This window comes from Poecilia reticulata, linkage group LG13, assembly GCF_000633615.1.
Source record: "Poecilia reticulata strain Guanapo linkage group LG13, Guppy_female_1.0+MT, whole genome shotgun sequence".
In the NCBI taxonomy this organism is placed as follows: Eukaryota; Metazoa; Chordata; class Actinopteri; order Cyprinodontiformes; family Poeciliidae; genus Poecilia; species Poecilia reticulata.
In genome coordinates this window covers 18,404,859-18,432,497 of record NC_024343.1, presented here as the reverse complement: position 1 = coordinate 18,432,497, position 27,639 = coordinate 18,404,859, and the positions used below count along the sequence as shown (strand labels likewise).

General features: G+C 42.9%; 1 protein-coding gene and 1 long non-coding RNA gene across 2 annotated transcripts; one reads left to right on the top strand and one right to left on the bottom strand.

The window, feature by feature from the left end:
- Positions 1-422: 422 nt before the first annotated feature.
- On the bottom strand, positions 423-25,964 carry sh2b2 (SH2B adaptor protein 2). The gene is made up of 9 exons (XM_008425801.2): positions 25,677-25,964; positions 12,905-13,838; positions 8,086-8,187; positions 7,810-7,901; positions 7,373-7,473; positions 7,109-7,270; positions 6,352-6,554; positions 4,878-5,052; positions 423-3,706 (listed from the first exon to the last, which is right to left on the bottom strand). Exons 2-9 carry the CDS (start codon positions 13,805-13,807, stop codon positions 3,375-3,377), a joined length of 2,070 nt encoding a protein of 689 aa, XP_008424023.1. The 5' UTR covers positions 13,808-13,838; positions 25,677-25,964; the 3' UTR covers positions 423-3,374.
- Positions 13,845-21,867, top strand: LOC103474673 (uncharacterized). Its single transcript, XR_535213.2, has 3 exons — positions 13,845-14,005; positions 14,114-14,186; positions 21,747-21,867. It is a non-coding gene; the product is annotated as an uncharacterized LOC103474673 (long non-coding RNA).
- Positions 25,965-27,639: the final 1,675 nt, after the last annotated feature.

Sequence of the window (27,639 nt, the reverse complement as noted above, 5' to 3'; positions counted from 1 at the left end):
CTATTTTTTTTTGCTAATTTAACCATTGGTTAGGCATATGACTTTAAAAGAAATGAATATGAATATACTCTAACATGAGCTTTATGCAGTTTTTTGAACTAGACAAAATCTTCAAATTAAATAATCAAAACTTTCCACACAACAAATGCTGATTTGCAAATTCCCTCTAAAACAATGCATTTATGTTTCTAAATCTGCCCTCCAGGGGGCATCTGGATCTTAAAAAAAAAGAACCTCAGAAGAGTTTGAACTGTGTGGAAGGACATGAAAACATCTAAAGGAGTTTGAACAAATTCACTCTTATTAACCCGTCACTTTGTCCTTAAGAGCAAATATCCAAACTGTGAATGTATTCTCATGTATTTCCTCTTTTAAGCACTGCAGCTCCCTGCTGTGAAACGTCTGAATAACCGCACAACACGTCCAATAGAGTCACGTTTTATTCACAGAAATATAAAGTAGTATGTCAATTACATCACTTTGTACAAAATTGCACAGACTCTTCAAAACTCAGTCGGACAACAGAAAGTTCAGCTGTGGGAGAGTTACGTAGAACAGAAAGAAGTGCGGCCGCTGATATGCGGGACGGGTTGGGGTGTTTTGTTTTTTTCCTCCACTGTTTCATAAAGAAGAACCGGTTGTACATAAATAAGACTCGATAGGAAACATGTCATTTACATGGGTGAAGGAATAACTGGCTTTCAAAAAATAGGATTCGTATTGGCACATGAGCTGCTCCACCCGAAATCACCCTCCAGGCTCGGTGGCCATACTCGATAAGACACTTAACTGTGTTTCCAATGAAAGTAACGTTTTTTTTGTGTTTTTTTTCCCTGTTGCTAACTTTAAGAGAACAGTTTTCACATGAAACTTCTGCCATTTATAATCTTTTTGGCAAACTGAACAAAAAAAATTACTTGTTTCTGGACGTCGCTGCTGCCTGTCCGACGCAATAATCTTTGTTAATTTTATCGTCCATATTGGATTCGCAAAATAACCCAAATGAGGTCGTTTTTCAAACTGAATGTGATGTAATTTGAACGTAAATCAGATTTTCCTTGAAATAATTTGCATAAAACTTCAGTTCAAATGAAACGGCATAAACACCATGTTTCTATTCAAGCATGGCCACCTTGACCACTTTGTCCCAGTCAATACCCACAAGCTTACATGCAGAGCACACAACAATCCCCAACGCTGCCTTTCACACACACACACACACACACACACACGCACACGCACACGCACACAAAAAAACATGTTGCAAGTCCCTCCAAATAAATCTGGATTTGGTTTAATCATATTATCCTCAAGGCATTATTTCAAAGTAATCTTATGTTAACAGAGTATCTAAACTATAGGTTCTATAGGTTACCATTGATGGTGATGCATGTGAATACGGAACCGCCACTAGGACGGAGGAACCCGGAAAAGCATGTTTCAGAAACACCACTGCAGCACACACACACACACACACACACACACACACACACACACACACACACACACACACACACACACACACACCATTAAAAATATCTGGACTCTAATACACTACCACACATTCATAGTAACAACCCGCTGACACGGGAGCCGTCCTGTCCGGTTCATAGAAACTATCTCAAACTTTTTAGCAAAACAAACACCTGACCTTGTGTCTGGATGTAGCGACCTCGCTGAAACTTTCATAAACCTTTACACTTTTAAACACCCGGTCTTGCAAAAATAGCCATATCCCTCTAACTTTTCCCACAACTTGTCACTCTAAAATACAAACTTTAGTATATTTTAATTGGGGTTTTACGTGACAGATCAACACAGAGTTGAACACGATTGCAGGTAATGAACGTTTTTGAAAATCTCTTACAAACACAAATCTGTAAAGTGAGGCTTGTTCTCAGCTCTGCTGAGGCACATCTAGAAATTTACCTTTTTTTTGTCCTTTCTTCTTTCCAGTCAGATTTGGTGGACAGCACACTCTTCCGTTGTGACCCAGAAAGTGAACCTCTGCCCCAGTTTAAAGTCTTCTGCAGAATATAAAAAGGTTTTCATGTCCCACAGCATCATACCGCTACCACTGTGTTTCCTCATGGGGATGATGTGTTCAGCGTCATCATGTATAATGTTGGGCAAAAAGTCTAATTTTGTTCTCCTTCGTTGCTTCTTTCCATCACATGGATCGTGGTGCAGTAGAAAGCTTGGAATATTGTTTAATAGCCTAATCTTGATTTAAAGTTCCAAGCTTTATGCATTTCTTGGTCTTCTTGTTCACCAACGTACTCCAGCTAATCTGTGAAGCCTCAGCAGAACAGCTGGATTTATACTGAGATTAAGTTTTATGCAGGTTGACTGAGGGCTATTGGTTACAGTGGACTTTTTTTTTTAGGTTTATCAGAGTAAAAGGGGGCAGACTTTGAATTTGAAACACATTTTTAAATTTTTCATTTACAAAAATTAAAACAATGATGTATCATTTTCCTTTCATATTACAATTTACTTTACTTTTGTGTTGATCTAACACATAAAAACCCTGTGACCGAACATGGAAAAGATCCAGGGCTATGAGTGCGTTTGCAAGGCACTGCAGATTTTAACCAGAGATTAAACTCACATTTTAGATTTTAGACTTGGGGATGTTAACCGACTCCTCCTCATCCTCGTCTGCTTCAGTCTGTTCTGAGTTCAGGCTAACCGTCAGGCACCAAGACCCCCTCAGGCTGTTCAGGTTTAGGAAAAATACCCCTCAGCTAACACAAACACATGCGCTAGCTGTCCCAGTGTTAGTGTAAAGACCCGGAGCCGGACTCTGAAGAGAAAATCCTCGGGGGACAGCGAGGATATCCGGGACAGATTCAAAGCAGCTTTACAAACATTAACAGGATGCTCCAAGGAGCTGAGCGAGGGAGGCGGGGGGTTTCTGCAGGGTCATTTCAGACTCTCAGTCCTCTGGCAGGGCGGCCACACCGGCTCCGCTCCTGGGGAAATGTGGGTAAGTCCGAGGAGGAAACGGACAGAGGAAGTGAATCAAAACCATATGGCTCCATCTGCCTGCAATCATCCACACCTTCAAGTTTTTCTATTTATTTATTTTTGTGCATCTTAACCTCTTGTTCGGTGTCCGTTACCCACGTCCTTGATATTAAGCAAAAAGGGGAATTTGTTAGCACGGACACGCCATTTGGCATCATTTACTTCCCAGGAAATTTCCCTGGAACAAAAATAAACAGAGGAAATGAGGAGTGATTTGGATCAGGGTTTTGTTGTTGTTGTTTCTTTAAATGTGCGGAGTTGTCCTTGACACCTTGTGTTTTCAGGACGTAAACAAGCCAAACGCTGTTTTTCTTTTGTTTTGTTTTTTTTTTTAGGAGGGTTGCTTAGTAGAAGGAGTACTGGTTTTCCACGGCGCGGGCCCTGCGGGTCCCGTCGGCGTCATGGTAATCCTCGGACGCTCCGCTCGACGCCTCCAACAGGCGCTCGGAGCTGTTGCTCCGGCTCTGCAGGCCGCCGCCGCCCAGCCCCGTACCGGGGTCACTCCGGGAGAGTGACGGCAGGGCAGTGGGTGAGGACGAGGTGCTGGAGGACAGGGGCCCGTCTGACGAAGGCCCCGCAGGAGCTGCGGTTCCGGGCGGGTGAAGGGCCGGCTGGACGGGATCCGTTCTGCAGGATGCATCCCGAGGAGGAGTGAAAACCGTAGGCACGGTCGCATCTGCGGCAGAACAAACAAAGTGTGTTAAAAAGTGGAGACATACGTAGAAACGAAACAATAACTCTGGTCGCTGTTCGCTGCTCCTCCTGGAAAGTCGGGAGTAAAAGGCTCCTTCATGAATCGGCATGTAAACACAGCCAGTGTGGGCCTCCTTTATTATCCTTTCTCTCGGTGGGCAAGAACACCAACAACACTGAGGCCAAAGACATGCCTGAGCAGCGCATCAATACGGCCTTTTACACCTCGAATGAAACCCGCGCTTTATTTGCATGCGAGCGAGTGGATGAGTGTGGAAAAACAGAGGGCCTCTTTGTGACCGTCGGGGTGGAGTCAGAGTCCAGGCCTGCATGCAAAACTTCAGCGGTATAATTGCCCTCCCCTCCCCTTACTCTGCTGCACAGGGGGCGACATTTATCCAAGGAGCGTGGTAGGATGAGGGAAGGTCAAAATCTGCCATCCATCAACACCGGCAGCCACCTGCAAGTTCCTCCTGAATTCCATTTAGGTGGTTAAAGAGATTTTAGCTGATATACATCATTTGAAATCACATTAAGGTTCAAACAGTCAGTGGCTGTTGAGGATGACCGACAGTCATGATTATATGCAAAAGCTCCACAGGAACAAGCTTCAATGTGCTTTACTTGGATTTTATGCAATTACAATGCAAAGCAGAGCGTAAATATGAAGTGTAGGAAAAACGATAGATGTTTTTAGAATAATAATAATAAAAAAGAAACATAAATCTTTTAGGTTCACCTCCAGCAGCTTTGCAAATCTAGAGGTGAAAGTTTTCACCAATTCTTCTGTGCAAAAATAACTAACGAACTCAGTTTGATTGGATGTATAGAGTCTATAAACATCCATTTTCAAACCTTTGAAATCAAGTCGGGACTTTGACTGGATCATTCTAAAAAATATGCTCTGATCTTTACTGGGGTGGATTGGCCCAGATGGTTGATACAGATGGATACTTTTTTTAGGAATCTTCACTAAAAACAAAATCCTGGAAAATTACAATACTAATAAATACCCTATGTAGGTTATATTTTGTACAAAAAGTTGAAAGCAATAAATTATTTCCCCAAATATGTGGTTGTAACTACACAAAATGACTTTTGTGAGATCCTCTGTGTGTTATATGTGGCCTGTTCAAGTCTGCGTGTCGACATACCTGCAGCGGAGCTTCGCTGAACCTGCACATAGGAGCGTAACGTGATGTCAGCCGATCCGCCAGACTCCAGGGGGATCGGGTGGGCATGGAAGTGTCTCAGCATGTCCGTTACAGTGTGGAACCACAAGTGGTGGACGTGGCACTGGCCGTTCTCGTTAACGGACAAACGTAAATGCTGCGGGGAGAAGAGAGAAAGAGAGTGAAAGGAGAACGTAACGAGGACGTTGCCAAAGTAAAGAAAAGATTTTAAAATCAGTCAAAAAGAAGAGAAAATGGGCCAGCTGACGCACAGAAACCTGGACAGAGGGCATTATCTTAAGAAGTGTCTTGTTGTGGGAGAAGAGTGACAGCATCCTGAGGCTGACACCAGGGGAAATGATGGCAGCTGACATTTCCTCAACACGGCTGACTGGCAGGACGTGATGGTCTGGGATCACGTTGCATACGAGAGCTAAGAGCTCTGACGTTACAGAGACTTTCCTAGGAAATGGCAGCTTAGCTAGCTGTCAGCTGCAGAGACAGCTAGCTACATCTGGTATTAAAACTATTGGGTTAAATACATTATTCTGGACCCCTAATGTCAATTATCCCAATTAAACAACACACTATTAGGGTTTTGCTAGTTTTAGCAGTGTTTCCCAACCCTGGTCCTTAAGGCACACTGCCCTGCATGTTTTAGAAATGTCCCTGCTCTAATCCACCTCATTCTGCTGATTGCAGTTCAGCAAAGACCTGCTAATTGAAATCACCTGTGCTGAAGCAAGGAAACACCTAAAACATGCAGGGCAGTGTGCCTTGAGGACCAGGGTTGGGAAACACTGGTTTTAGGACAGGCTTTCAGGTTTCACCAACTGAAATTTAAGACGTTTTAAGAACATTATGAATGAAATTTAAGACCTACATCCCAACACAAATGTACAAAAGAAATGCACATATATTTTTTCAGGGGACCAAAATTGTAAAATTTCTGTTGTCTTTTTGTGACTCTTGGCAGCGGCTTTGTACTTCGGAACACCGGCATATCGCTCCCTACAAACTTTAGCCTCGTAGTGCCGAGCTTTTTAGCACATAATGTTTGCAACATCGTATGGTAAATGAGCCAGCGGCGAAAATGAATGTAAATAAATGTACATTTTCCCATGACAGACTCAAGAAAGCAAACTAGCTGGCTAGTTTGCTAGCTAGCAAGTATTAGCAGCTTGTTACTGACAGCTTTAATTGCCTCCAGACACAGGAAGCAGTGAGTGACGATGCCCCCTGCAACTCAAACTTTTGTCTGATACAAAACTCCTCTAAGAGAAAACCTGCATCACCACAGCAAAATGTAAGACTTGTCGTAAGCATACATATGGCCATTTTATATGGTTTAAGGCCTTAAATTACTGAATATAAGACTTTTTAAGGATGCACAAACACCCTGAAAGAGACGACAGAATCCACCATTTTAAGGTGCTCAGTCCTCATGAGGTCTCACCTTGGCTTTGCCCTGGAAGTTGAAGGTGAGGACGTACTCGCCCGGCCGCGTCTCGCTCTGACGAATCACAAAGAGCCCGTGACTCCTGGCTCCGCCCGCAAGCACCAGCTGAGCCGCTCGAACACGAGACAGAGTGCCGTGAAACCAGGGGTAGCCTGCCAAACTGGCATCGCCCTCTGGCTCCTTCGTTCCTTCGCCACCACCTGAACAATGTCACAAGTTTTTTTATTTTTTTTTATGGTTTCTTGAAAAAAGTGTTCCAACACTTAAACTTTACGTTTTCGTCATGTCACAACCACAAATTAATTGTATTTTTTTTTTTGTTTTTACATAGTAAGTGAACAGATATTAGTTCAGGTGTGTCCAAAGGGCGGCCAACCAAACTTTTGAGAGATATTTTAGGAAAAGTTAGACTATAAGACATTATAACAATCTTTGAACATCTGACAAAGAAATGTTTAATCCACCAACTGAAAAATGGAAAGAGTATGACATAACTAGAACCTTAACAAAATGATTGCTTCCTGGAGGCAAGAACTCAGTTTAGGTTTTAAATTTTACCCAATTGATAACATTCAGCTAACACTATAAAGCTTAAGAAGCTGTACTGTAAACAAACCGTCTCTTGCTGTGAAGAAAGAAGTACTGATCTGAACAAGATGGTTAAAATTCAGAAAGTTTGCGGTTGAAATGTGACAGATTTTCATAAAGTAACATCCATATTTCTGAGAGAAAAAGCAAAGCGGCGTTTTGCTACCTGCAGATGCGTTGGAGCTCTGGGCCTCTGGGGACTGCAGGAAGCGCTCTAAAGGCATGTGTGAAGGGTGCTGAGTGAAGGGAGGCTCCCTACATCGAACTGAGGGGGCGCTGTAATGGTCTGCTGCTGTGGGACAGGACCTCTCTGGAGCACGATACACACCTAAAAAGTTTGTTTTTAAAAAAAATATAAATCAGGACCTTTTTTTTTCCCCGCATCAAAGCATGTAAACACCGCTCGACGTGCAGTGAAGTCTCGGCTCACCCTCGGAAAGCAGCTCGCAGCTGCAAGAGGCCACCATGGAGCAGTCTTTGGAGGCCTGACCGTGAGGACATGACGCCAGCTCGATGTCATCGCCGCTGTCTCTATACACAAGGAGGCAGGTCAGAGCAACCGCAAGAGCGTATACACACACGAGCAAACAAACATTAGCCGCATCCTAACATGGTCCTACGCGCCACCACTTCCTGCAAACACCAAAACGAATAATCTGTCTGTTTACATAAGGACCGGTGCCGACAAACGTCCAACTAATCCGAAAAACTGAGAGGCACAAACCTGCCCATGTTTGTTTCTCAAACAGCCTGTCAAAAAGTCCACTAATTGGATGATTAATGACTATGTGTGTTTCCCTCCCCTCCCCTCCCCTCACTTCCTCCCTCCGTCTTCAGTCAACAACAAATATTTATCTGCCGGTTTACCCGGGGTCTATGCAGTCCTGGATATCAGCAACCCAGGAGTTTTTCTGCAGAGAGTCGATGGTTTCCAGGATGTACTCCCCCCCATTCTCCACCTGTGAAAGCAGCCAAAAACATCAGTCACACACTGAGCTTCGTTCACTGCATCATGTCGCAGCTCTGCCTGTTTTTCCAAGCTCTCCAGCTTATAGTCACCTCTGTGCTGCTGTGTTTCTCCCCGTTTTGGGGGCATTTTAAGCGACTCGGTTGGCGTAAGGGTGGAGCTTGGGCAGCGCGTACCTTCAGAACAAAAGTGTTGTCCTTGTCGGGCATCTCCAGCGGCATGGTGGTCCTCACCTCCACGATCGCCGAGAGAGGGATGCTGACTTTAGGCTTTGAGCACTAAAACCCAACAGACAAACGGGCTCGTTAAAGCTCACACGTTGTTCCTGCGTTGTACAGCAAGATAAAGATAGTCTAGATTTAAAATATTATTTGCTGTTGATTTAGAATCTCTAAAATTAGATTCGCCTGAAAGAAGTTCAATAAAAGTCAGACCTGTTTCTAGTTTACCTCTACCGATTTGGACGATAGAGGTTGTGGACTTAAAGTTTTACCATTGTGATAACAATAAAAGTGGCAACATGATGAACTATTTACTACATTTTTTTTAAACCCCACAAACATATATTACAACATTCCCATTTGTAATCCGTCTCTTTAGGACTCAAATCACATGAAGAAGTGTGTTTTATTTCACTAAACTACACTCAGCAACTGAATATAATCGAATTTCAAACTTATTGATATTCTCAATAGCAAAACTAAACTAAATCAACAATACGGTCAAGTTAAACACCGTCAACTGGAAGTTATTGTGACAATCAAAATTTTTATCTTGATAAGAAATTCATCACGATAAATTATAAAAGACAGAATAAATGTCCCTAATGGATTTAATGGATGAACAAATAGATTGATGGACGAACGGTACTGACAAAGGTTTCTGGAAATTAATTTAAAAAAGAAATTCCCAGCTCTGTGTTGAAGGAAAACACAAACGTTTCTCTGAAAACAGTCAAGAAATGAACGAACAAGCAGCCAAAGTCCAAAGAAAAGAAAGTCTGAATCACTGGAAGCAAAGTATAAAGAAACAACTTTGATCCCACAGTTAAAAGTTTTAATTCTCTCAAACAAAAGCTTTCCTTTCAAAACGAGTCGACTGTAAAAGCGTGGACCCGGTAGATGAAGCTCCACATCTGTAAATAAAATTAAACCAATGATAGGAAGGAGGAAGAGCAAAAGCTCTGCTCTGGGCCAAGTCGGTCCGTTTTCCCTCCCGTTTCCTGTTTCCCACTTCAACCCAGCAATTTCTCCTGCAGGCAGACAAATAAAACACTCAACAGTTTACAAGAGCGGCGACACGGGGAGGGCAGGCCCCGGCAGGCCCTCTGCAGAGCCACATAGTAATCTTCAATCAGACTCCGTGAGCATGTTCAGGGCAGCGAGTCGTGTGTATTTTGTGCACATTTAATTGTGTGTGTTTGTGTGCGTTTGTGTGTGTGTGTGTTGGGAGGGGAGACGGAGCAAGAAGAAGGCTGAGCGATTGTCTGGCAGCGGCTTATCATCTGATCTGTCTGGAGTAACACTGCACTCATCTCAATCTGCCTGTGCAGCTGGCTGCCATCCACGCCCACAATTCCCTTTTTTTTTTTCGGGACCAAATGTCCAAAAAAAAAAAGCAAAAAAAAAAAAAAAAAAACACACTTCCTGTATTAAACCCTTCAGTCGCTTCCCGTTTGTGGTGAGACCAGCCTCTGAGGGAACCGTCTCCTTAAAAGTGACACTGGTTCTTATAGGCCGAGGTAAAGATAAGCAAAAAGGTCTCAAAATGTTTTTATAATCAAGGCAAACTGCATGGAATAATGCAAGATAAATGTTGGGGTTTGTTTCTGCTCAGGTTGCGATATCAGGCAGTTCTATAAGATTCCAGGGTTTTCCCACAGGATTACCCATCCTCCACCATACCTAACCTAGGGCATGAAGTGTTTTCATTCGGATTTTTAATTGCTATTCTGACTGCATGTAAGTAGGAGTAGCTATTGTAGTAATTTCCTGAGTTATGAAACTCACATGAAGAAAACTGATAATTTTACTGGAAGTTTTACAGTTGCAACAGGTTTGGCAATGGAGGTGTCAGAATTTTTTTAATGTTTTTCTAAATTCTGCAGGGAGAAATTATGATGTTCTGATACAATAGTTTATTGTATGACTTTTTATTCGTCTATGCCAGAGCTGATCAAATAAGAGAAGAAAGTGTCATGCTAAAAACATCAAGACTGAAAAAGTGTGACACACAAATAACACATTTAGGTAGCTTTAAGTTTTCATCTTAAGAACTTCTACAAAACTCACACATGATCTCAAACTTAAAAGCATGTTTAAGACTGATTTATTTTATTATAATTATTTATATTTTAGTAATAATGTGTTACTCTTGAATGACTTCTCCTTCACAACTGCGTTTATCCAACTTTCCAACAGTTTTTCCTTCCACCTAACTTTCCCCTAACATTCCTGGATACAGCAGTCTAATCAGCCAGCGTCATTAGCAGCTCAATTCTCTACCCGTCTGTCGTGTTCCTACGTGTGCTGTGAAGCAGAGTGAGAGTGTGCGGCGTCACAATGCGGGCCGTCGCCGCTGCGCTGCAGAGGGAGCCGGCAGATTGATGACCCTGGCAGGAACCGGGGAGTCGGCGCGAGTGAGACTTTTATGAGTCGGTTTATCTCTCCGGCACTTCGGAGTGACCGTTGTTGTGATTTGTAACACGCGAATGGGACGGTGGCGATAAAAGACGTATGTGTTTAATGAACCTGCCATCCAGGCGGCAGATTAACACCGTGAAGCTAAATTATTCCTCTTTATCTGTTCCTCTCTGGGCAGAGAGTGAGGTCACCCTCTAGACTATTTTTGGTTCCTTTTTCCTGCTTGTCCTGGCACCTAGCTCGCCCAAGATGGGGAAGCAATCAATGTGAACATGAAAAAGAAACTCCGAGATCCTCTTGCCTTATAAAAATCAATGAGGCAGCCTCTGGATGTCTCTGCAACCCCCCGCACCCTTTCCACCTGTCCTCACCGCTCTGCTGCCCGCAAGCAGCCGCTTCCACGTTCCCCCCAGCCACGATCAAAGGACAGCAGCAGATTTACGCACACTCAGCCGCACAGCCTCCGTGCCTACTTAAGGTCACGGGCAACAATGTGGAAATCCCATGCAGCCAAATGCGAAAGCTGCACACATGCTCAGGAGCGTGTAGCTGTGACCCGCGCTGCTCGGCGCAGGCAGGCAGGGCCGGATCGCATAGCTGAATTTTAATCTGGCATTCAGGAAGGGCTGCAGCTTACTGTCATCATTGATTTGTTTATTTTTTGTTCTTCTACACTGCAAAAACGCAAATCTTACCAAGTGTTTTTGGTCGAGCTTCTAGCCTAAATATCTTAGTACACTTGAAATAAGACAAAAGTAACTTACAAGTAAATTTTCAGCAAGAAATAGTTTGATTTAACCCTCCTGTTGTCCTCATTTTCTGTGTATAGGGAAAACACAAATCTCGGTCATTTTGACCCGAGGACAACAGGAGGGTTAAGTCAATAATTCCTTAATATTGGTGGAAAAAAAATTGCTAAAATAATCTGCCAGTGAAACAAGACATATTTTCTGTATAAATGAGTTAAAATGTCCACTGGCAGATTATTTCATACACAACTACTGTTTGTTTTTTATCAATATTAAGGAATATTGACTTGAAACAAGATCCTATATCTTGATAAAAAGTTACTTCTAGGTTAGTACACTTGAAATAAGTCGAAACTAATTTGGAAAAATTTTGCGTTTTTGCAGGGCACTTTAACCTGAAGATAGTAAAAATGCACAAAACAGAGATAAATGGTATTTTATGATATTAAGGCTGTCTATATTGCATCCCTGTAAAACAAAATGTGTAAACACCTTCGAAAATAAGAAAATGATTGAATCTTGGTTTTTCCTCACAGTCAGATCATCATATTTGGTGACATAATCTACGTGTGTCTTTTATGCGTTATGGTACATCGCAAAGGGAAGAGGGGCTGCAGAAGATGTTGGTGAACAGAGTATAGAGGCAACACCTGGTCATCAAGAGTGTATCTAATCTGAGAATCTGCTGAAGATAATATGTCACAGATTAAGCACAATTTAGGTTTTATCTTATGCACTGAATAAATTTAAATGGATATAAATTCAACCTTTTACACCTTGCTAGCAGGGTAACGCCACAAGTTGCAAAACACGCTCTTTCAATTCTGTAATCGCAGAACACGCACGGTAAGAGCATACGGATTGTGATCTCCACGGATCGACTTGTGTGATGTGAGAGGAGAAAGTGATCCAGGAGGAGAAAACTAGTGGATTACAGTGGATTTATCATCTGAAATTGATTTTAGTGTTAATCAAGGTCAATGAAAGAGAGACTAGTGAAGAGAGACTGCACTGGCTGCTGCAGCTTCGTCTCTTAGGACTTCTGAGAGAAATCAACCCCAAATATGATGACATCAAATGTTTTAGACCAGAAGTTTTCAAAGTAGGTGAGACACAAAATACAAACCTGCACCTCAACTCAACTACATTATCACTAGTAAAAGGTTTATTTCTGTAAACCTTTTACTGTTGCTTCATGCCATTTTCATGCATGTTTCACTGGTGTTAGGTGCTGCTTTAGCACCTCATAATGATTCAGTTGCCATTATTTTTACTTTACTTTAGCACATTCAGTGCTAAAAGTGGGTAGTTTTTGCTGTGACCACAGACCCTTTAGCCCCCTTTAAAAAGCTCTCTTTACAGACAAAACTGGAACCATGGAAACCCAAAGTTTAAATAATCATGTTCATACTTCCTTCTTTTTTATCTTGCTTGCCTCAGACTGTCACTCACATAGCTTTAGCTACTCAAAATCAATCATTTCTTTCTTGATGAAGTTGGCTTGCAGTTGCTTTTTTCTGGTTTATTGTTCTCGCCTTTTTTGAGATAATATACCTGCACCAAAAAAAACTGACTAGAAAAATGTGTCTACAACGTCAACATACCTTTGGAGGGACGTAGAACTCCAGCAGGAACTTCTCCCCTCCGTCCTCCCGCTTGGTCTTCCTGAGCAGCAGGCGGCACTTCTGCCACTGCGCGGCGCCCATACAGTTCGTGTCGTCGGCCACCATGTACCTCAGCGCCCCCTCCCTCTGGATCTCCAGCAGCTCGGCCTTGTGGCCCTGGGAACTCCGGGGGAGCCTCAGTTTCTGGGACCACTTCTCGCCCCCTCCCGCCTCGCCTCCCGCCCCGTTGGCCCTCCTGGCTCCCGAGGGGGCGTCAGGCTCGGGGGAGGCCCGTCTGTGCCACATCTCCTTCACCCCGTCCACGACACACAGACTCATGTTCCTCAGGGAGAAGCCTTTCTTGAAGCGAGCCTTCGGGTGGTTGACAGACACGTCCTCTGAGCTGCGGGACTGTCCCAGGACGGACATCTTGTGGTTCTGCGGACCCCTGGAGGAGGTGCTGCCGCCACCGCCTCCCCCGTCCATCCCTCCGCCTCCGCTGTCCATGCTGTCCAGAGACTCACTCGAAGCCCCAGTGTCTTTGCGCCTCTGGTAGAGGTCGTGACCGTAGGTCAGCGGGCAACCCTGGATTCCCAGGAAAGGGACGATGCTGTACTTGGTCGCAGCGTTGCAGCCGTCCTCCCCCGGAGAGGACGCCTGTTTCTCCTTGGCCTGGGTCAGCGCCGCAGAGAAGCACTCAAGAAAGTGGTTGGCGAAGTGCTGCGAGAAGCTGGCATCGGCGCCGGGCGAGTCGTAGCACGGGTTCTCCGACAAGAAGCGCTGGAACTTGTCGGCGAAGTCGGCGGCCGAGGCTCTGGCGTGGAGCTCGCAGAACTCTCTCCAGTCAGGCAGCGGGCACGAGGAGGAAAGCTCCGGGCTACCGGGCAGCACCGCTCCGTTCATCACTGGGCCATGCCAACCCACCGAGGAGAGGCTGGGGAGGAGGAAGAGGGAGAGACCGTCAGTGTGGATTAAACAAGAAGAAAGAGAGGGAAAGAAAGAGAAAACTCTGGCTTTGGATCACATAAAACAGCTGGGGAACAGCCTGCATGTGAGATGGTGTCAAAAGGAAGAAGCAGAGACGTGTGAATGGAGCAGACTGTGAGCCAGCTTGCATGTATCACCAAGATGATATTTATATAGAAATACAGAAAATTCAATTCAAATTTGCTTGGTTTGTTTGATGGGTTTTCTTTTTTGTTTGGACAGCGAGAAGATGCCAGAACCAGAAGGCGCCCGCTGAAGATGCTAACTCCACACAAAAGAACTGCATTTTCAACAGGTGCGATGTAGCTTTTTTAACAGAAAGTTAAACGCTAACACACAACCAGAAGCTAATACAGAGACGATTCCCTGTTTTTATCACTTTAAGGAAACCGATTTTATCTTTCATAGAACATGGTGAATTAGGAAATGTTGACAGTCTTAAGAAAATCTCACGTCGTATGTGAGGATATAAGTGAGGTTTACAGAGAACAATGTTTTTAAGCTAATTATCCCAATCATGCTAAATGCTAACACAACATGCTAATATCGCCTCTCTACTAATTTTGTCTTTGTTTTTAAATCGCAGTCAAATTCAGTTTAACTGCCGGGCACACACAGTGATGCCGTCTCTAACCCTGATATAAATAATACAAAAATGAACAGAGAAAGGCTTCTTTAAATATTTATAAAAACATAACTAAATGATGTAGCACAAAACAGAGTCAGAGCGTATATCTGTACATCACGGTTACTTATTTTGAATACATCTTGTGGAAGAAGATGAATGCCTTATCGTGTGGCAAACTTCTATTTTCAAGTTTAAAAAATTCTGTAACCTGTCTTGTAAAATAGAAACGTTTACACTTCACTTTTATTTTAGTTGGCATTTATCTACCGACACCTCTGAAGGACGTTCCTGCCCTAGTAAAGTTTCAACGAGTCAGAAAAAGATGGTTCTGACCTTAAGATTTTATTTTAGAACAAAAACAAACAACATTGTTCAAAGATATTTAGATTCAAGAAAATCACAGACAATTCTTAAAGACATTTTTATGTTTTCAATTCATTCTGAGAAGAAACAAAAAATATTGTTATTAAAATCTGGCCATCTTGGATGGGGAAGAATAATGTGGCGCTTCCACATGTTGAACACACCCTCATCACGTTTCCCATCAGAACAACAGCAAACTCAGTGAAACCACAGAGATTCAGAGGGTTCTGATCCAAAAACATCCATCAGGCAGACATCATTATGTCCTCTTCAGTACTTTTTTTTTTAAACATGTAGACAAAAGTTGCTGACATCCACCGTTTCTTCCCCAACATGCTAGTTTGCGTGAATCAGCTTCTTCCCCTTTCGGGCTGCAGCTCTGCCAAATCGCATCACATCATGGACTAAACTTTTCGCTACACTGGGAATCTAACACAAAGCCGTAATGACACCGTGTCAGCGGCAGCATCCAATCACACATCCGCACACAACCTATCCTCCATCTTCCCCCCCTCTCTCTACATCTGCACATCAGTGACTAATGCAGCATCGTCCTACGGTGCCAAACAATCCGACGCATGTTGGTTTGATTATTCCCCCTGAATCTCACGGATAAGAGGGAGATGTCGCGTGAGCGGACAGGAAGGGGGAAACGCGCGGCGGGGCGGCCAGAGAGAGAGATCAGATTATCTGCTGGGCTTCTGCTACTTCAGGTTTGCACTCTGAAAACAAACGCTTCTTTCCAGGGACTTGACTTCTCCTCATGATGCTTCTGTGGGAGTTCCAGGGCTGATTGATGGTTTTAATAGATTAAACATAATGTCTTTATAATGACGAGGCCAGTCTCTCTCTTTAGTTTTTTTCTCCTCAAGATTACAAGATCGGATAAAAACAACAGACCGGATCAGAGGAGGAGAAAGCAAACGAGAGCGCTTCCAGCTCTTTGAGGAGCCATTTCTAAGCTCAAAAGTAACTAGATGCTGAGACCTGGTGCCAAAGTTTTAGACGCTTTAAAGGACAGGACATTAGTGAGACGACAGAATAACAACAAAGGAAATATTTTCTCAGATCGACTTAGTCTTAGCGTTGCGTCTCAGTGTTTCAGCTTTCCAAGTTGATTTTAATTTTTGAAATAGCTCATATGCTCTACAAAAGAGACGGCAAATATGTGGATGCATAAAAACTAACCTGCAAATAGGAGGGAGTCCACTTTACTCGAGGCTTTTAAGGTGAATTTTAAATGTAATATACTGATTTTTATACTTCTGAATAAAAAAGAAAATCACCGTGTGTGCTACAAATATGTACAACTGACAAATGACATCTTTGTTATGAGTCAGACTACTCAACAACGTTTTAAGTCGGGTTACAGCCTTTTTGTGTGAGGCTGGCTGAATATCTTATTGACATGCAGAATGTGTTTTCACAACCCTTGAAAGATACCAGCCCTCAGTTTCTGCTTTCCAAGCTTCCCTTATTCATTTTACACACACCGATATTTCAATAATGATATATTATGCAGTCCTAGTAAAAACTTGGTGATTACTAGAGCATCGATGTAAGAAGTGGGTCGGAATTCTTAAACAATATGATAGATATTGTTTGTGTGCCAAATGTGCAATTACTAATCCCTTATTCTCTGTACCGTTTACCTAAAAAAAAAAAAACAGCAACTTGACAGACAAATCTGAATCTCGGAGTCCACTTAGTTTTCTTCCCCCCCTCCACCCCCCAGGACTTTTCTGACACGTGTGGAAACTCGGTTTTCCTCCCGTGACCATAGATTGTTTGAGTGAATCACATTTACCCGCTGTGACGTGATTTCAAAAGCCGCTTGCTCCGGCTAGCTGAGCGGTAAAGAAACACGAGCGAGTCGCTCACACGTTTCCTCTTATTTTGCGCCCTGAAGCTGAATCACGACACGAGATCCAGAAATAGCAGTTACATTATCAGTCATCAGGTTACACAATCCCATCCCGATAGGTTTCACACACACACACGCACACACACACACACACACACACAGAGAGAGAGAGGGAGAGACAGAGGGGGAAAAATGGTTTTAATTTTGGGATTAATACCTAAACTGTGGAAGATTATTTTCTTCTCATTCATGAATTGATGAAGTCATTCATTAAATGCTCCATTTATTCATGCCTTCAGGCCACACAAGCTTTGTGAGCCAAACTGCTAATCACCACGCAGTAATAATCACCCCCCTTCCTAGCCAGTGAGAGTGAATGTGGGTGTGTGTCTGTGCTGCTGATGCTGGGGAGCGGGTCAATACCCATTCAGCTATTTAAAAACCTGCACTCGGCCAACTTTCCACCCATTCAGCAGAAAAACCCAGCACACGACGAGGTGCTTCTGAAACTCCTGCCCTTCCTCGTTCAAGGATATCGAACCGTCCACCGTCTCTCTCACTCTCTTTCTCACTCACACACACACACGAACAGTCATTGAGTCAGCATGAAACTAAAGCCGTAAGGCTCTGGAGGAAGTGGACAGCATTATGGTTTTCTGGGGCTCAGCAGACTACTGAGGAGGCAAACTGGGATCTGGAGGAAAAATGATGACAAAGAAGGCAGGAGGAAGAGAAGCAGCAGGGATGAAGGTGGAGAAAGAGGTGGCTACTGGGGCCACTTTTCCACACGTTACTGCCACGAGAAGTGTTATTAGGATTTTGTGTAATAGACCAACACAGTAACGCATAACTGTGAACAAAGGTAAAATGATGGATGGTTTTCAGAAGAAAAAGGGGTGAAAATTGTGCCTTTTTTTTCACTTGGTACTTTGACACCCCTAAAGAAAGTCCAGTTTCCTTCAGAGGTAGTTTGTACAATAACTCACACAGGTTTCCTGTCTAAAGAAAAAAAAAAGTCGTAATCTGAATTTAACCACAGGCCTGGAAAAAAATTAAGAGACCACTTAAAATGATAATTTTCTCTGATTTTATAGGTTTATGTTTGAGTAAAGTGAACATTGTTCTTTTATTCTATGAGCTACTGTCTCCGAAATTCCAAGCAAAAATTTAGTATTTATTTGCAGAAAATGAGAAACAGTCAAAATAGCGAAAAAGATGCAGCGCTCTCAGACCTCAAATAATGCAAAGAAAACAAGTTGATATTCATTTAGAAACAACAAAACTAAAGTTCTAACTCAGGAAGAGTTCAGAAATCAATATTTGGTGGAATAACCAGGAGGTTTTCTTTGGGATTCATTGCAGTGGTCTCTTTTTTTTTTTTTTTTTGCAGAGCTGTAGATATGAGCCTAGCAATTGGTTCAGACCCTCAGTCTGCACGAAGCAAAGCGTAAAACATGGGTTTGTTTTTGACCAGGCTGAGTAGATGGAGGTTCTGGAACAAACACCTCCAGGTTAGCACCAGGATTACTGCTGTTGTTTCATTCTTTATGTAGCAAGGATAAAAACTAAGGATAGTCATGTTTGTGCAGCTGTGAACTCAAAAATTGTGGTCTTTTATTTTTAAAATATCCTTGGTGAACTTTCACTTCCTTCTGCTTACATCTGTGGTAATATGTCCAAGAGGCCGGTTTCCATGTTCGTATTCCTATTTAAAAGTGAAATTAAGTAATTACTGTGACAATTTTTTTACACTAGAAAGCATTAAAATAAGTATCCATCTCATCCCTACTAAAAGAGTACAATTAAAACATAGAGCAGCAATGTGTAGAATGAGCCCTGCAGACAATAACGCTCTGTTTTGGCAGATTGACAACAAATCGTAAAGCTGTACAATGCAATGCTTGCATATTGCCCACTCCCAGTGATATTAATATGTTTAGAAATGAGAGCAAGGTCGTTTTTTCCACATGTAAAGACGAGGGACCATGTCTAAAACCAGCTGCTAAAACAATCAGTGAGGCTGTGAAGGTGTAGGAGACGAGGGGAGCGTCAAGATATACTCCAAGACGAGAGACAGCGGAGGCTCCATGTAGATTCCCACATCAGCACGAATCCCTTCAGAGTTTTTCAGCTCCACTGGACCAGAAACAAAGAGGGGGAAAGAAAAGGGCAAACTGAAGGCGAGTCATGGGGAGGCTGAAGGTGTATGCGGTCCACCCTTCAGGCCTCAGAAACCCTCCCGTCTTCCTGTATCAGTCGCCTATCTGTTGTAACAATCTACCACTGCCGAGCCGCCTCCTCCTCCTCCTCCTGCTGGTTTTTCACCCAGGGGAGTGGGGCAGATATCTCTGTCAGATGGTCGGGAGTCGTGTCTGCAACAGTAAACTGAGTGGGGAGGAAAGGAAAGGGACATCGCTGCGCAGGAAGAGCGATCAGCTGAAGCCTGCAAAACACATCGTACAACCACCTTTCCCCGCCTGTGAGGTTACGAGAGAAACGACAATGCTATGGGTTCCTGTGGGAACACTGACGACAATTCAGTCTCCATGATGCATGGGAGATGCACGCAGGTTTGTGTTGCTGAAGCTTGGCACATTTTCAGAGGCAAACAGTGCTCATGCAGCCAGAGAGTCACCTATATCGTCCATGCTGCTCGCTGCCTCGTGCCTGCAGAACACCCTCTGTGATTAGCTGATGAGGATGATTAGTGATGTTGCGCTCTCACCGCAGGGAGTTCAAGCCTAGCCGTGTTTTCTAAGATTAGCCCGCACCACAGCACAACACACGGCTTCAGAGCACGCTCCGTGCAGCACGGCAACGTACGACATCTCCAACAACACCGTGAGAGACGCACTAACTAAAAGCCTAGCACAGGTGTAAATAATGTCTAGGCATGTACCACCTTATGACATGTTGTTAATCGCTGTAATAAAACAAATGTGTTAAAAGTAGATTAGACAATGGAGAACAAAAGACCAATGAGAGTTTTTAAAGGAGTCTTGAAAGACAAACCACTGAAAAGCTTTACTGAAGACATTATTGCCTCGTTTCCACGGGTTGGTGCGGTTCAGTACAGTAGTGTATCGGTTTCCAGTTTATCGGTTACAGTGGAGCTACTGGTGTCCCACAATACAGCCCATTGACTGGGGGACAGAAAGACATCACATGTCAAGCATGAGATACTACTGTGTCGCGTTTGTCGTCATTCTAGAAAGACGCCACATGAGACGTTTGGGTTTAACCCCACCTGCCCAGTTAGAGTCCATTAAAAAGTCATCTTAACCATACCAACCTGTGACAAACCACCACATAAATGTCCAGTTTTACTTCTATGATCTAAAAGAGCAATTCATACTTGCAGTCACATTGTTGAACAGATTTAATAAGACAAGAGAGACAACAACAATCTTTCACAATGGAAGATAATGGTTGTTAAGGCTGGGCAAATGAAACTTTTAGCTCAATCCTGGTTCCCTGGAGGTAAACAATTTTGTTGCATAAGATGGTCTAATATGAAACTTTTACGGAGTAGCAATGTATTAAAAAAGATACAAACTTTCTCGTCCTGATTATTCTAACAGACTCGCTTCTAAAAAGACTAAGACAAATTAATTTCGTCTTGTTTTTCAGATGTCATTGGTAGCAATGTAACATAAAATCAATGACGGAAAGGAAAACTGCCTGGTTTCACGGCCAAATTGCAACGACAACTAAAAAAAATGTTTTTAAAGAATTGATTTTAAGTTACAGGACGACACAAATTAGCGAATGATTGTGACAATGACGCGTAGTTTCAAAACATGTTTTAAAGATAAGAACTGTGGTTTGATGTCCACTCTTTACTCCGAAACTCCAAAAGAAAATTCAGTGCAGCTGCATTCAGATTTCTTCTTTAATAAACAATGTATGTGTAATTAATCTCAGACCTCGTTAGGGAATAAACACCAAGAATCACCACAGACAAGTCAGGTGTTAGAACATTATCTCAAATTTTGGACGTTTCACGAAGCATTGGACAGTCCTTCATCTCAACATGGCAACAATTCTACTGCAGACCATCAGAAAAGTATTTGCTACCAAGCATGTTGTGGACACAGTAAAAATGTGAAAGAAGGTGGTCTGTGTGTGTGTATGTGTTTGTGTGTGGTGATTTTTGGACAAACAGACGGGGAACTCTGCTGCCGCAAAAGATGAAGTGACAAACCTGGAATGAAAACTGAAGGAGATAGAGACAGACGATAGCAATCCCCGTGAGTGGGTGATCAAAGATAGGAATCGTGAAGAGACGGAACCGGAGGGGTTAAACGTGGCAGTAGAAGGAAAAGCAGAAATAGGGGTCAGCTGAGATAAACTCCCCCCTTCATTTAGTTTTAGATCTGCTGCCTTCAAAGCGGACGCTCGGTGACCTTTAACCTGATCGCTGATAACCTTGTCCATAATGAGCCTGAACGTCGTGTGGGAGAGTCGCACCATCAGAAACACACACAGACAAAAGGAGGATTTTTTTTTTTCCCCTCCCTCCCTCCTCCTGGCATACAGACGGACATCATGAATGGGATCCAGGCCCGATCCAGACACTGATACACCCTGCTGCATGCAGCCACTGTCTCTGTGCAGGAGACCGTGGGCGTGTTTACAGTATGTTACTGCAAACCGCAGATAAGAATCCGGACATGATGATGAGGAGAGGCAGATTTCCCCTGCACCAAATTACCTAAGTGCTTTTCCGGTTTACCTGCGATGGGGGGCAGAGAGGGATTTCCATCCTCTTCCAATAACGTGGAGAGCAGAGCCTCACCACACACATATTAAACACATTAATTAGCCTCTCCAGCCAGACCGCCGTCTCCCTCCCTCCCTCTCTCTCTCTCTGGCGAGGTTTGACAATGTAAGCGTGGAGTGAGCTCAGGCATCCATATGGCAGCCGGCGATAAAGGACGGACTGCGTGGGAGATGCACATTGCACCGCTGACTTGTATTTCCTGTCTCTCACCCACCAGGTCTAACTGATTCCACAGATGACCACGGGCCTCTCGCAGAGCCGCGCCGAAGCAGAGAAACGCTGCACAGCCCGCTTTATGTTTCACTAACCGGGATTAAATTTGGTTAATGTAGGAAACAGCAACAGGAAGTCGGTTCAGTCGCTTTGTGTGATATCTCTTCTTGTCTTTGTTTATCCAGCTTTTTTTTTTGACAAAATGTTTTACTTGTGATATTTTTAAGTAGAGTGGATCCTTGTTTCTTAAGGCTTTTTAGAGGATTTGAGCTTATTTTTGTTTTTTGTTTTTGTTTTTTTTAACTGCGACTGCTTCCCACGTGAATCGCTCAGGCCTCGAAACTTCAGGGATGAACTGGTTTTGCATCTGCAACCAATCAGTAACTGGATCTTTGTGTGTTTGTTACAAGCAGCCTGATACAAAGGTGCAACTGTGGACATGTGAGAAATGACAAAGCAGACACAATTTAACAGATTTTAGCAGCAACGTGGAGGTTTTAATAAACATGGCATACAGTGGATAATCAGCTGAGGCAAGTGTGTAAAACTCAAGGCCCGTGGGCCATATCCGGCCCGCCACAGCTCTTTATTGGCCCTCTAGATCCTAGACTAAACACTAGGTGTGCTTGTTGTCAATCAAATCACTCATGCAGTTTTTATCTGTTTCCTGCCAAATTATCGTGGAAATTCATGCAAAATCTACAAATCCCTGCACTTTTTTTGCACCAATATGTATTTGGGAGTTTATTGCAGATTTCTCTCAAAAATTCTCAGAAACTTTCTTATTTGTACTAGTCAGCTCCCTCAGCCTTAAATGATGTCAGATTATAGTCCATGATCTACACAATGAGTAATAAAAAGTCACATGTAACAAAATAAATAAGCACAAATATCGCAAATTAGTACCACCAACACTTTGAAAAAAAATCACAAAAAGCATCACAAACTCCTTGAAGGACTGAAAAGATGTTCAAAAATATGATTTTGTTTTAAATATTGATATTTTACCAGTTTTTGAACTGGTTTCATTGATACATTCTGGCACAACCGGCCCTTTAAGAGCATTCGTGATCTTGATTTGGCTCAAACCGAAAACTAATTTGATGTCCCTGAACTGAGGGAGGATGGATCCTTCAGGTTCTGGGTCTCTTTGGATTGTGAAATTTAGCGATCTCCCACAGGAATAACTCATATCTGCGTTGAGGACATTTTCGCTTGTTTTTCCACTCCTTTACACACCTTAAATGGCACCAAGCCTTCTTAAAGTAGGAACAGATTGACCCAGAATTGATACTGGAAGTCCAGTGGCACAATTTCCATAGCTAAACTGCAAAAGTTTTGTGTGGGGATGCATCTACCTTCACATTTTAGCCTGTATGTCACTACTGGGACTGTGAGGTAAAGTGATCAAAGTTGTCTGTCTCCAAAAAACACAGGCTACAAATTAAACCTTCACAAGTGTAGCTCCTTTACTCTACAAGTCACTTTTATGAAGATTCGGTTTAAGACTCATCTGGCATTTGTGTTGCATTAGTTGCAATGTTATTTTTTTACTTCTGTTCCAGCTTCTTATTTAATGCTAATTTGATATATTTTCTTTAATAAAATCCTCCTCTCTACTGTAAAGCAGACGTTTACGTGACTCCATGAGAGGATGTCCGTCAGGGATCAGAATTGCACTTCCCACATTGTGTTATCTGGTTCAGACATCAGAACAATGAACAGAAGTAAAAACTTTAGAAAATACTGTTAAATTTTAAATGCATTACAATTCTAATTTCAGCCATTTCTAAGGTTATTTATTGCCGCAGACAATTAAAATGCTTAAGTTGAGGGATAGCTTAAGCATCCCTCAACTTAAGGGGATGCTTAACAAACAAACCAAACAAGAGCTAGGTTTGTTTACGGGTGCGAAATAAAAGATGAACATGAAACAACAGGTACATCCGGTATGAAGTTATGTCTTCTACCCTCTACTTGTTGGTTTGCTTCATGAATTAAACAACAAGCTACGAAACATGACGCTGTGGTCTGATGTTGGACAGAAAACGAGTGAAAAAGTCCAGATGAAGTCCAAAGGAAACTTTGAAATAGCTTACTTCCTGCAAGCTGAAATATTAGGCGTTTGCAAAACAAAAATGTATTTGAACATTACGCTTCTGTCAGCAGTGTACGTCAATATTTAATAACGTGTGAGGAGGTAATTCAAGGAGGAGTAAATTTGAATAAGAAGCTTCTTATTATTTGATTGTAGTCGTAGCATCTCATCAGGTCCGTTAGGAGATGTTGCGTGTCAAATCAAAGCAAAATTGAGTGATTTTTCTTGTGAATTTAGACCAACAAATATCCAAGCACGTTCTTGAACAGATAGATTTCCTCCATTGCTTATTGTAAACACCACTGAGCTACATGTTAGCCTAACACCTGCCTGCTGGTTAACAAGTGAAGAGCAGCTGACCGATAATAAGAGGCAGGGGTTCTAAGTGAATGTTTTGGGTATATATAAATAAAATGTGAAAAAAAAACCATAATGGTATCATTTTTAACAATGAAATGGAAGCACCGCAACCTAATCAAAGATTTTAGCTAAGATGTTTTTAATCTGAGTTCATTTGGGTTTTTAACCTCGTGGAGTGAAGGATGACCGGATCAGCCATTTAAAAGTATTTTTAATGTTTGTGTGATTTTTTTTTTTATTTTTTTATTTTTTAGAATGTGTAAAAAGATGCTCCTAAAGATATTTTATGTCAAAATTCCCAAAGTAATATTTCAGCAGAATCCAGGCTTTAAACGCATGTCAGGATGTATCGGTGTTATCGAGGTATTGATCGTAAATCGTAAAATCCGGGATCAAGTATCAGTCTTTAGACGAGCATCGCTCGCTAAAGATCAACAGGTATCTTCAGGACACCCATCATAAAACTTGTATTTTTAGCTTAGAATAACCAACCCTCACATTAAAATTCATCAAACTGGAGTGACAAAAGCAGATCGTATGGTTTCCCCATGGTGACAGCACTAATTACACGGAGCCTCAGGGTGAAACTGGACAAGATTCACGTGAATCCCACTCCGGATCCCACACGCCCCGATTTCCAGACAGCAACAACAACAACAAAACGCCTCTGATCCGGATCCCTCCAGCTGATCGGGCTGTAAGCGCCTCCCAGCCAAGCAGGGCCTCCTCGGTCATGGAGAGAATCAGACTTATTAGGGCTTCGTATTAACTGTCTGTCTGCTGACACACGAGAGAAAGTCAATAGCAGGCCTGAAACGGGGCCGCCCGCTGCAGGCCTATTTAAAGCCCACAGTGGATCGTTGTGCAGCCTGAGCGCTGCATGGGCTTCATGAATGGGAGTCGGCGGCAGCCTCCTGCTGAATGGCTGACAGCTCCCGGTCCGGATGAATGGGAGCCCGAAAAAAATGACTGTGGATCATCCGGAGCGGGCCTCTGCTGCACGGATCATCCAATCAGGCCGGACCGGACCACACTGTGCTCCTTCAATTAAGCCTCCTAAGTGGATTATCGGAGAAGCCCCTCTCTCTCTTTTTTTTTTTTTTTTTTACACCATGACCCCCTCCTCTTCCTCTCCCTTTCCCTGTTTAATGCCATGCAGAGCCCGATGCGCACTCTGTTTGCCCCCCCGTCCTCACTCCTCTCTGCTCCGCTCCGCTCCGCTCCGCTCCAGCCCATTGCACTCGCTTCCCTGCCATCCGAACCCGAATCTTCCCCGTCAGGTTTCATCGCGGACGCTGGATGAAGCGGGTGCAACAAACAAGCAGATTATTCACTAATCCTGCATTTTCCTATCCGTATTATTATTGTTATTGTCCGTCAGAAAGCAAGGCGCGTTGTCTCGTCGGGAGATAAAGAAGGTGTCAGGATGAATAAACCAGGTCCAAACGCAGCAGCAGCAGCAGCAGCAGCACTCACCTCAACACAGGGCTGCTTTCATCGGATCTCCGAGTCGATCCCGGTGGTTTCCAGTGAGGATGTTCAGTCGGTGGTATCAGCCATGGTTAGTCAGCCCCCATCCCCGCCCCTCCCCACCGGCTCGTCCGATGCTCTCCTGTCCGGGTTACAGGAGCTGAGCGGCGGCCAGCTCTTCCTCCATCTCCGCACGGCGCACTGAGCTGCAGCTGCTGCTCAACACCGGGCTCTATCGCTCCACGGAGCCAGAAAACCAGCAGGAGCTGAAACGGCGCATATACACACCACTTCCGGAGGAGACTTTCAGAATAAAAGCGGCTGGCACTGCAATCCCTGGAGCTTAGGTGCGGTTCGGCACAGTTAAAGGATATCACGGCCTTAGAAATCTCCACAAACCTGAATGTGTGTTGTGTAGTTTGTTTTTATTTTTGTTGTTTTTAACGTGTCCAGTCTGGCAGTGTTTGTCTGAGGCCCAACAGATTCACTTTCACAGGTGGAGCGCTACAGCTTTCACCGTGATGCTCGGCTTTGAAACTATTAGAAATCGCTTTCGGTTTATTTCAAATGTTGTGAACACCGAGACAAAAACAAAACAACAACAAAAGAAAGGAAGGAAGAAAGGTGGACAAAAGGTTCAAAGGGAAAGAAGGCGATAAGATTGGAAGACAGAGAAGCATAGAAATAATACAAGTCAGTATCCCGGATGTCTGCCTCTAGCCCTGCAGAAAGAGAGAAAAAAAACACAAAAGTCACAACAAAAACATTATGAGACATTCATGTCTCATAATAACCGTTATAACATCACAAGCACACCGTACATGATAATACAAGATGTATCATAGTTTTGGACATCTATAAAAATAAAGCATCTATGAGGATCAATTTTTCAAGTTCTTCTTTAAATTCCTAACTTGATTTAGGTCTGAACTTTGACTAGGACATTTGATTATGCTTTGATTTAAAGGATTTCACAGCAGCAGAGCTGAGAGTTGAACATCATGATTAGAAAATTATCAAAATCCCCAGGCTCTCACATTTCTAACGTCGTTTTATTTTGAGGAAGGAGAGAATCTTCCACTCTCAGACAACCTAGACTGCACGTGTCAAACTCGAGGCGCGGGGGCCAAGCCTGGCCCGCTGTAGCTTTTTATGTGGCCCTCTAGACTTCAAATTACATCTGGAAGTCCCTCCAGTTTTTCACAAATCCACAAAAGTTCACGCAAAATTCTCACAAAAATCAACAGATCCCCACATTTTTTCTGATTTTACTTGCATTTTTTTTCTCAAAATTGGCCGAGAAATACAATCAGTTTAAGTGACTGCCGCCTCAGCATTACTTGATGTCGAGTTATAGTCCATGATCGATATGGCGATTAATAAAAAGTCACTTTTGACATCACACATTAGCGCAAATATCATAAAATTTCCTTACAAATATTTCTAAACACTCATTGAATGCAGAAACAGCTATTTATTGATATTTTAACAGTTTAATGTGTTCTATCAATACATTCTTGCACAACTTTGAGAACATTCGGATTTTTGATACAATTCAAAATAAAAATGAGCTTGACCCTCCTGACCTGGATGATTAGGAAAAGCAAATAAAAATGAGTCAAACAAAGATCTACGCATAAAATCTTTTGGTAGCAAATTTCAGATGAACCCTTTTACTACTGCAGTACAGTATGACACTGACCTCAGAGTGTTTTCAAACATCATCGACCAAAGGAGGAAATGAAACCACTGGAAATGGGATAATTTGTCAAATGACCAGTTTTTTTTTTTTTCCATCAGGTTTTTGCTGACCGTCTTTTGTCAACATCACAGAAATCAGCAGATGGTTTAGGTTTTGAAATAAAGGACATTTTCCGCTTGATATTAAGTTATTGGACATAACAGCAGCTTTATATTTAGCATCGTTATGTTTAACCTAACATGTCTGCTGCTATGTCACTCTAGTTCC

What these genes read in the sequence shown, in the direction of transcription:
- sh2b2 (XM_008425801.2), bottom strand. Translation starts at nt 13,807, where the DNA reads ATGAACGGAGCGGTGCTGCCCGGTAGCCCGGAGCTTTCCTCCTCGTGC. An exon ending in AGTTCTACGTCCCTCCAAAG is followed by an intron (nt 8,188 to 12,904) that starts GTATGTTGACGT and finishes GTTGGGTTTTAG; the next exon opens with TGCTCAAAGCCTAAAGTCAG. An exon ending in TCAGCGAAGCTCCGCTGCAG is followed by an intron (nt 3,707 to 4,877) that starts GTATGTCGACAC and finishes GTTCTGCCGCAG; the next exon opens with ATGCGACCGTGCCTACGGTT.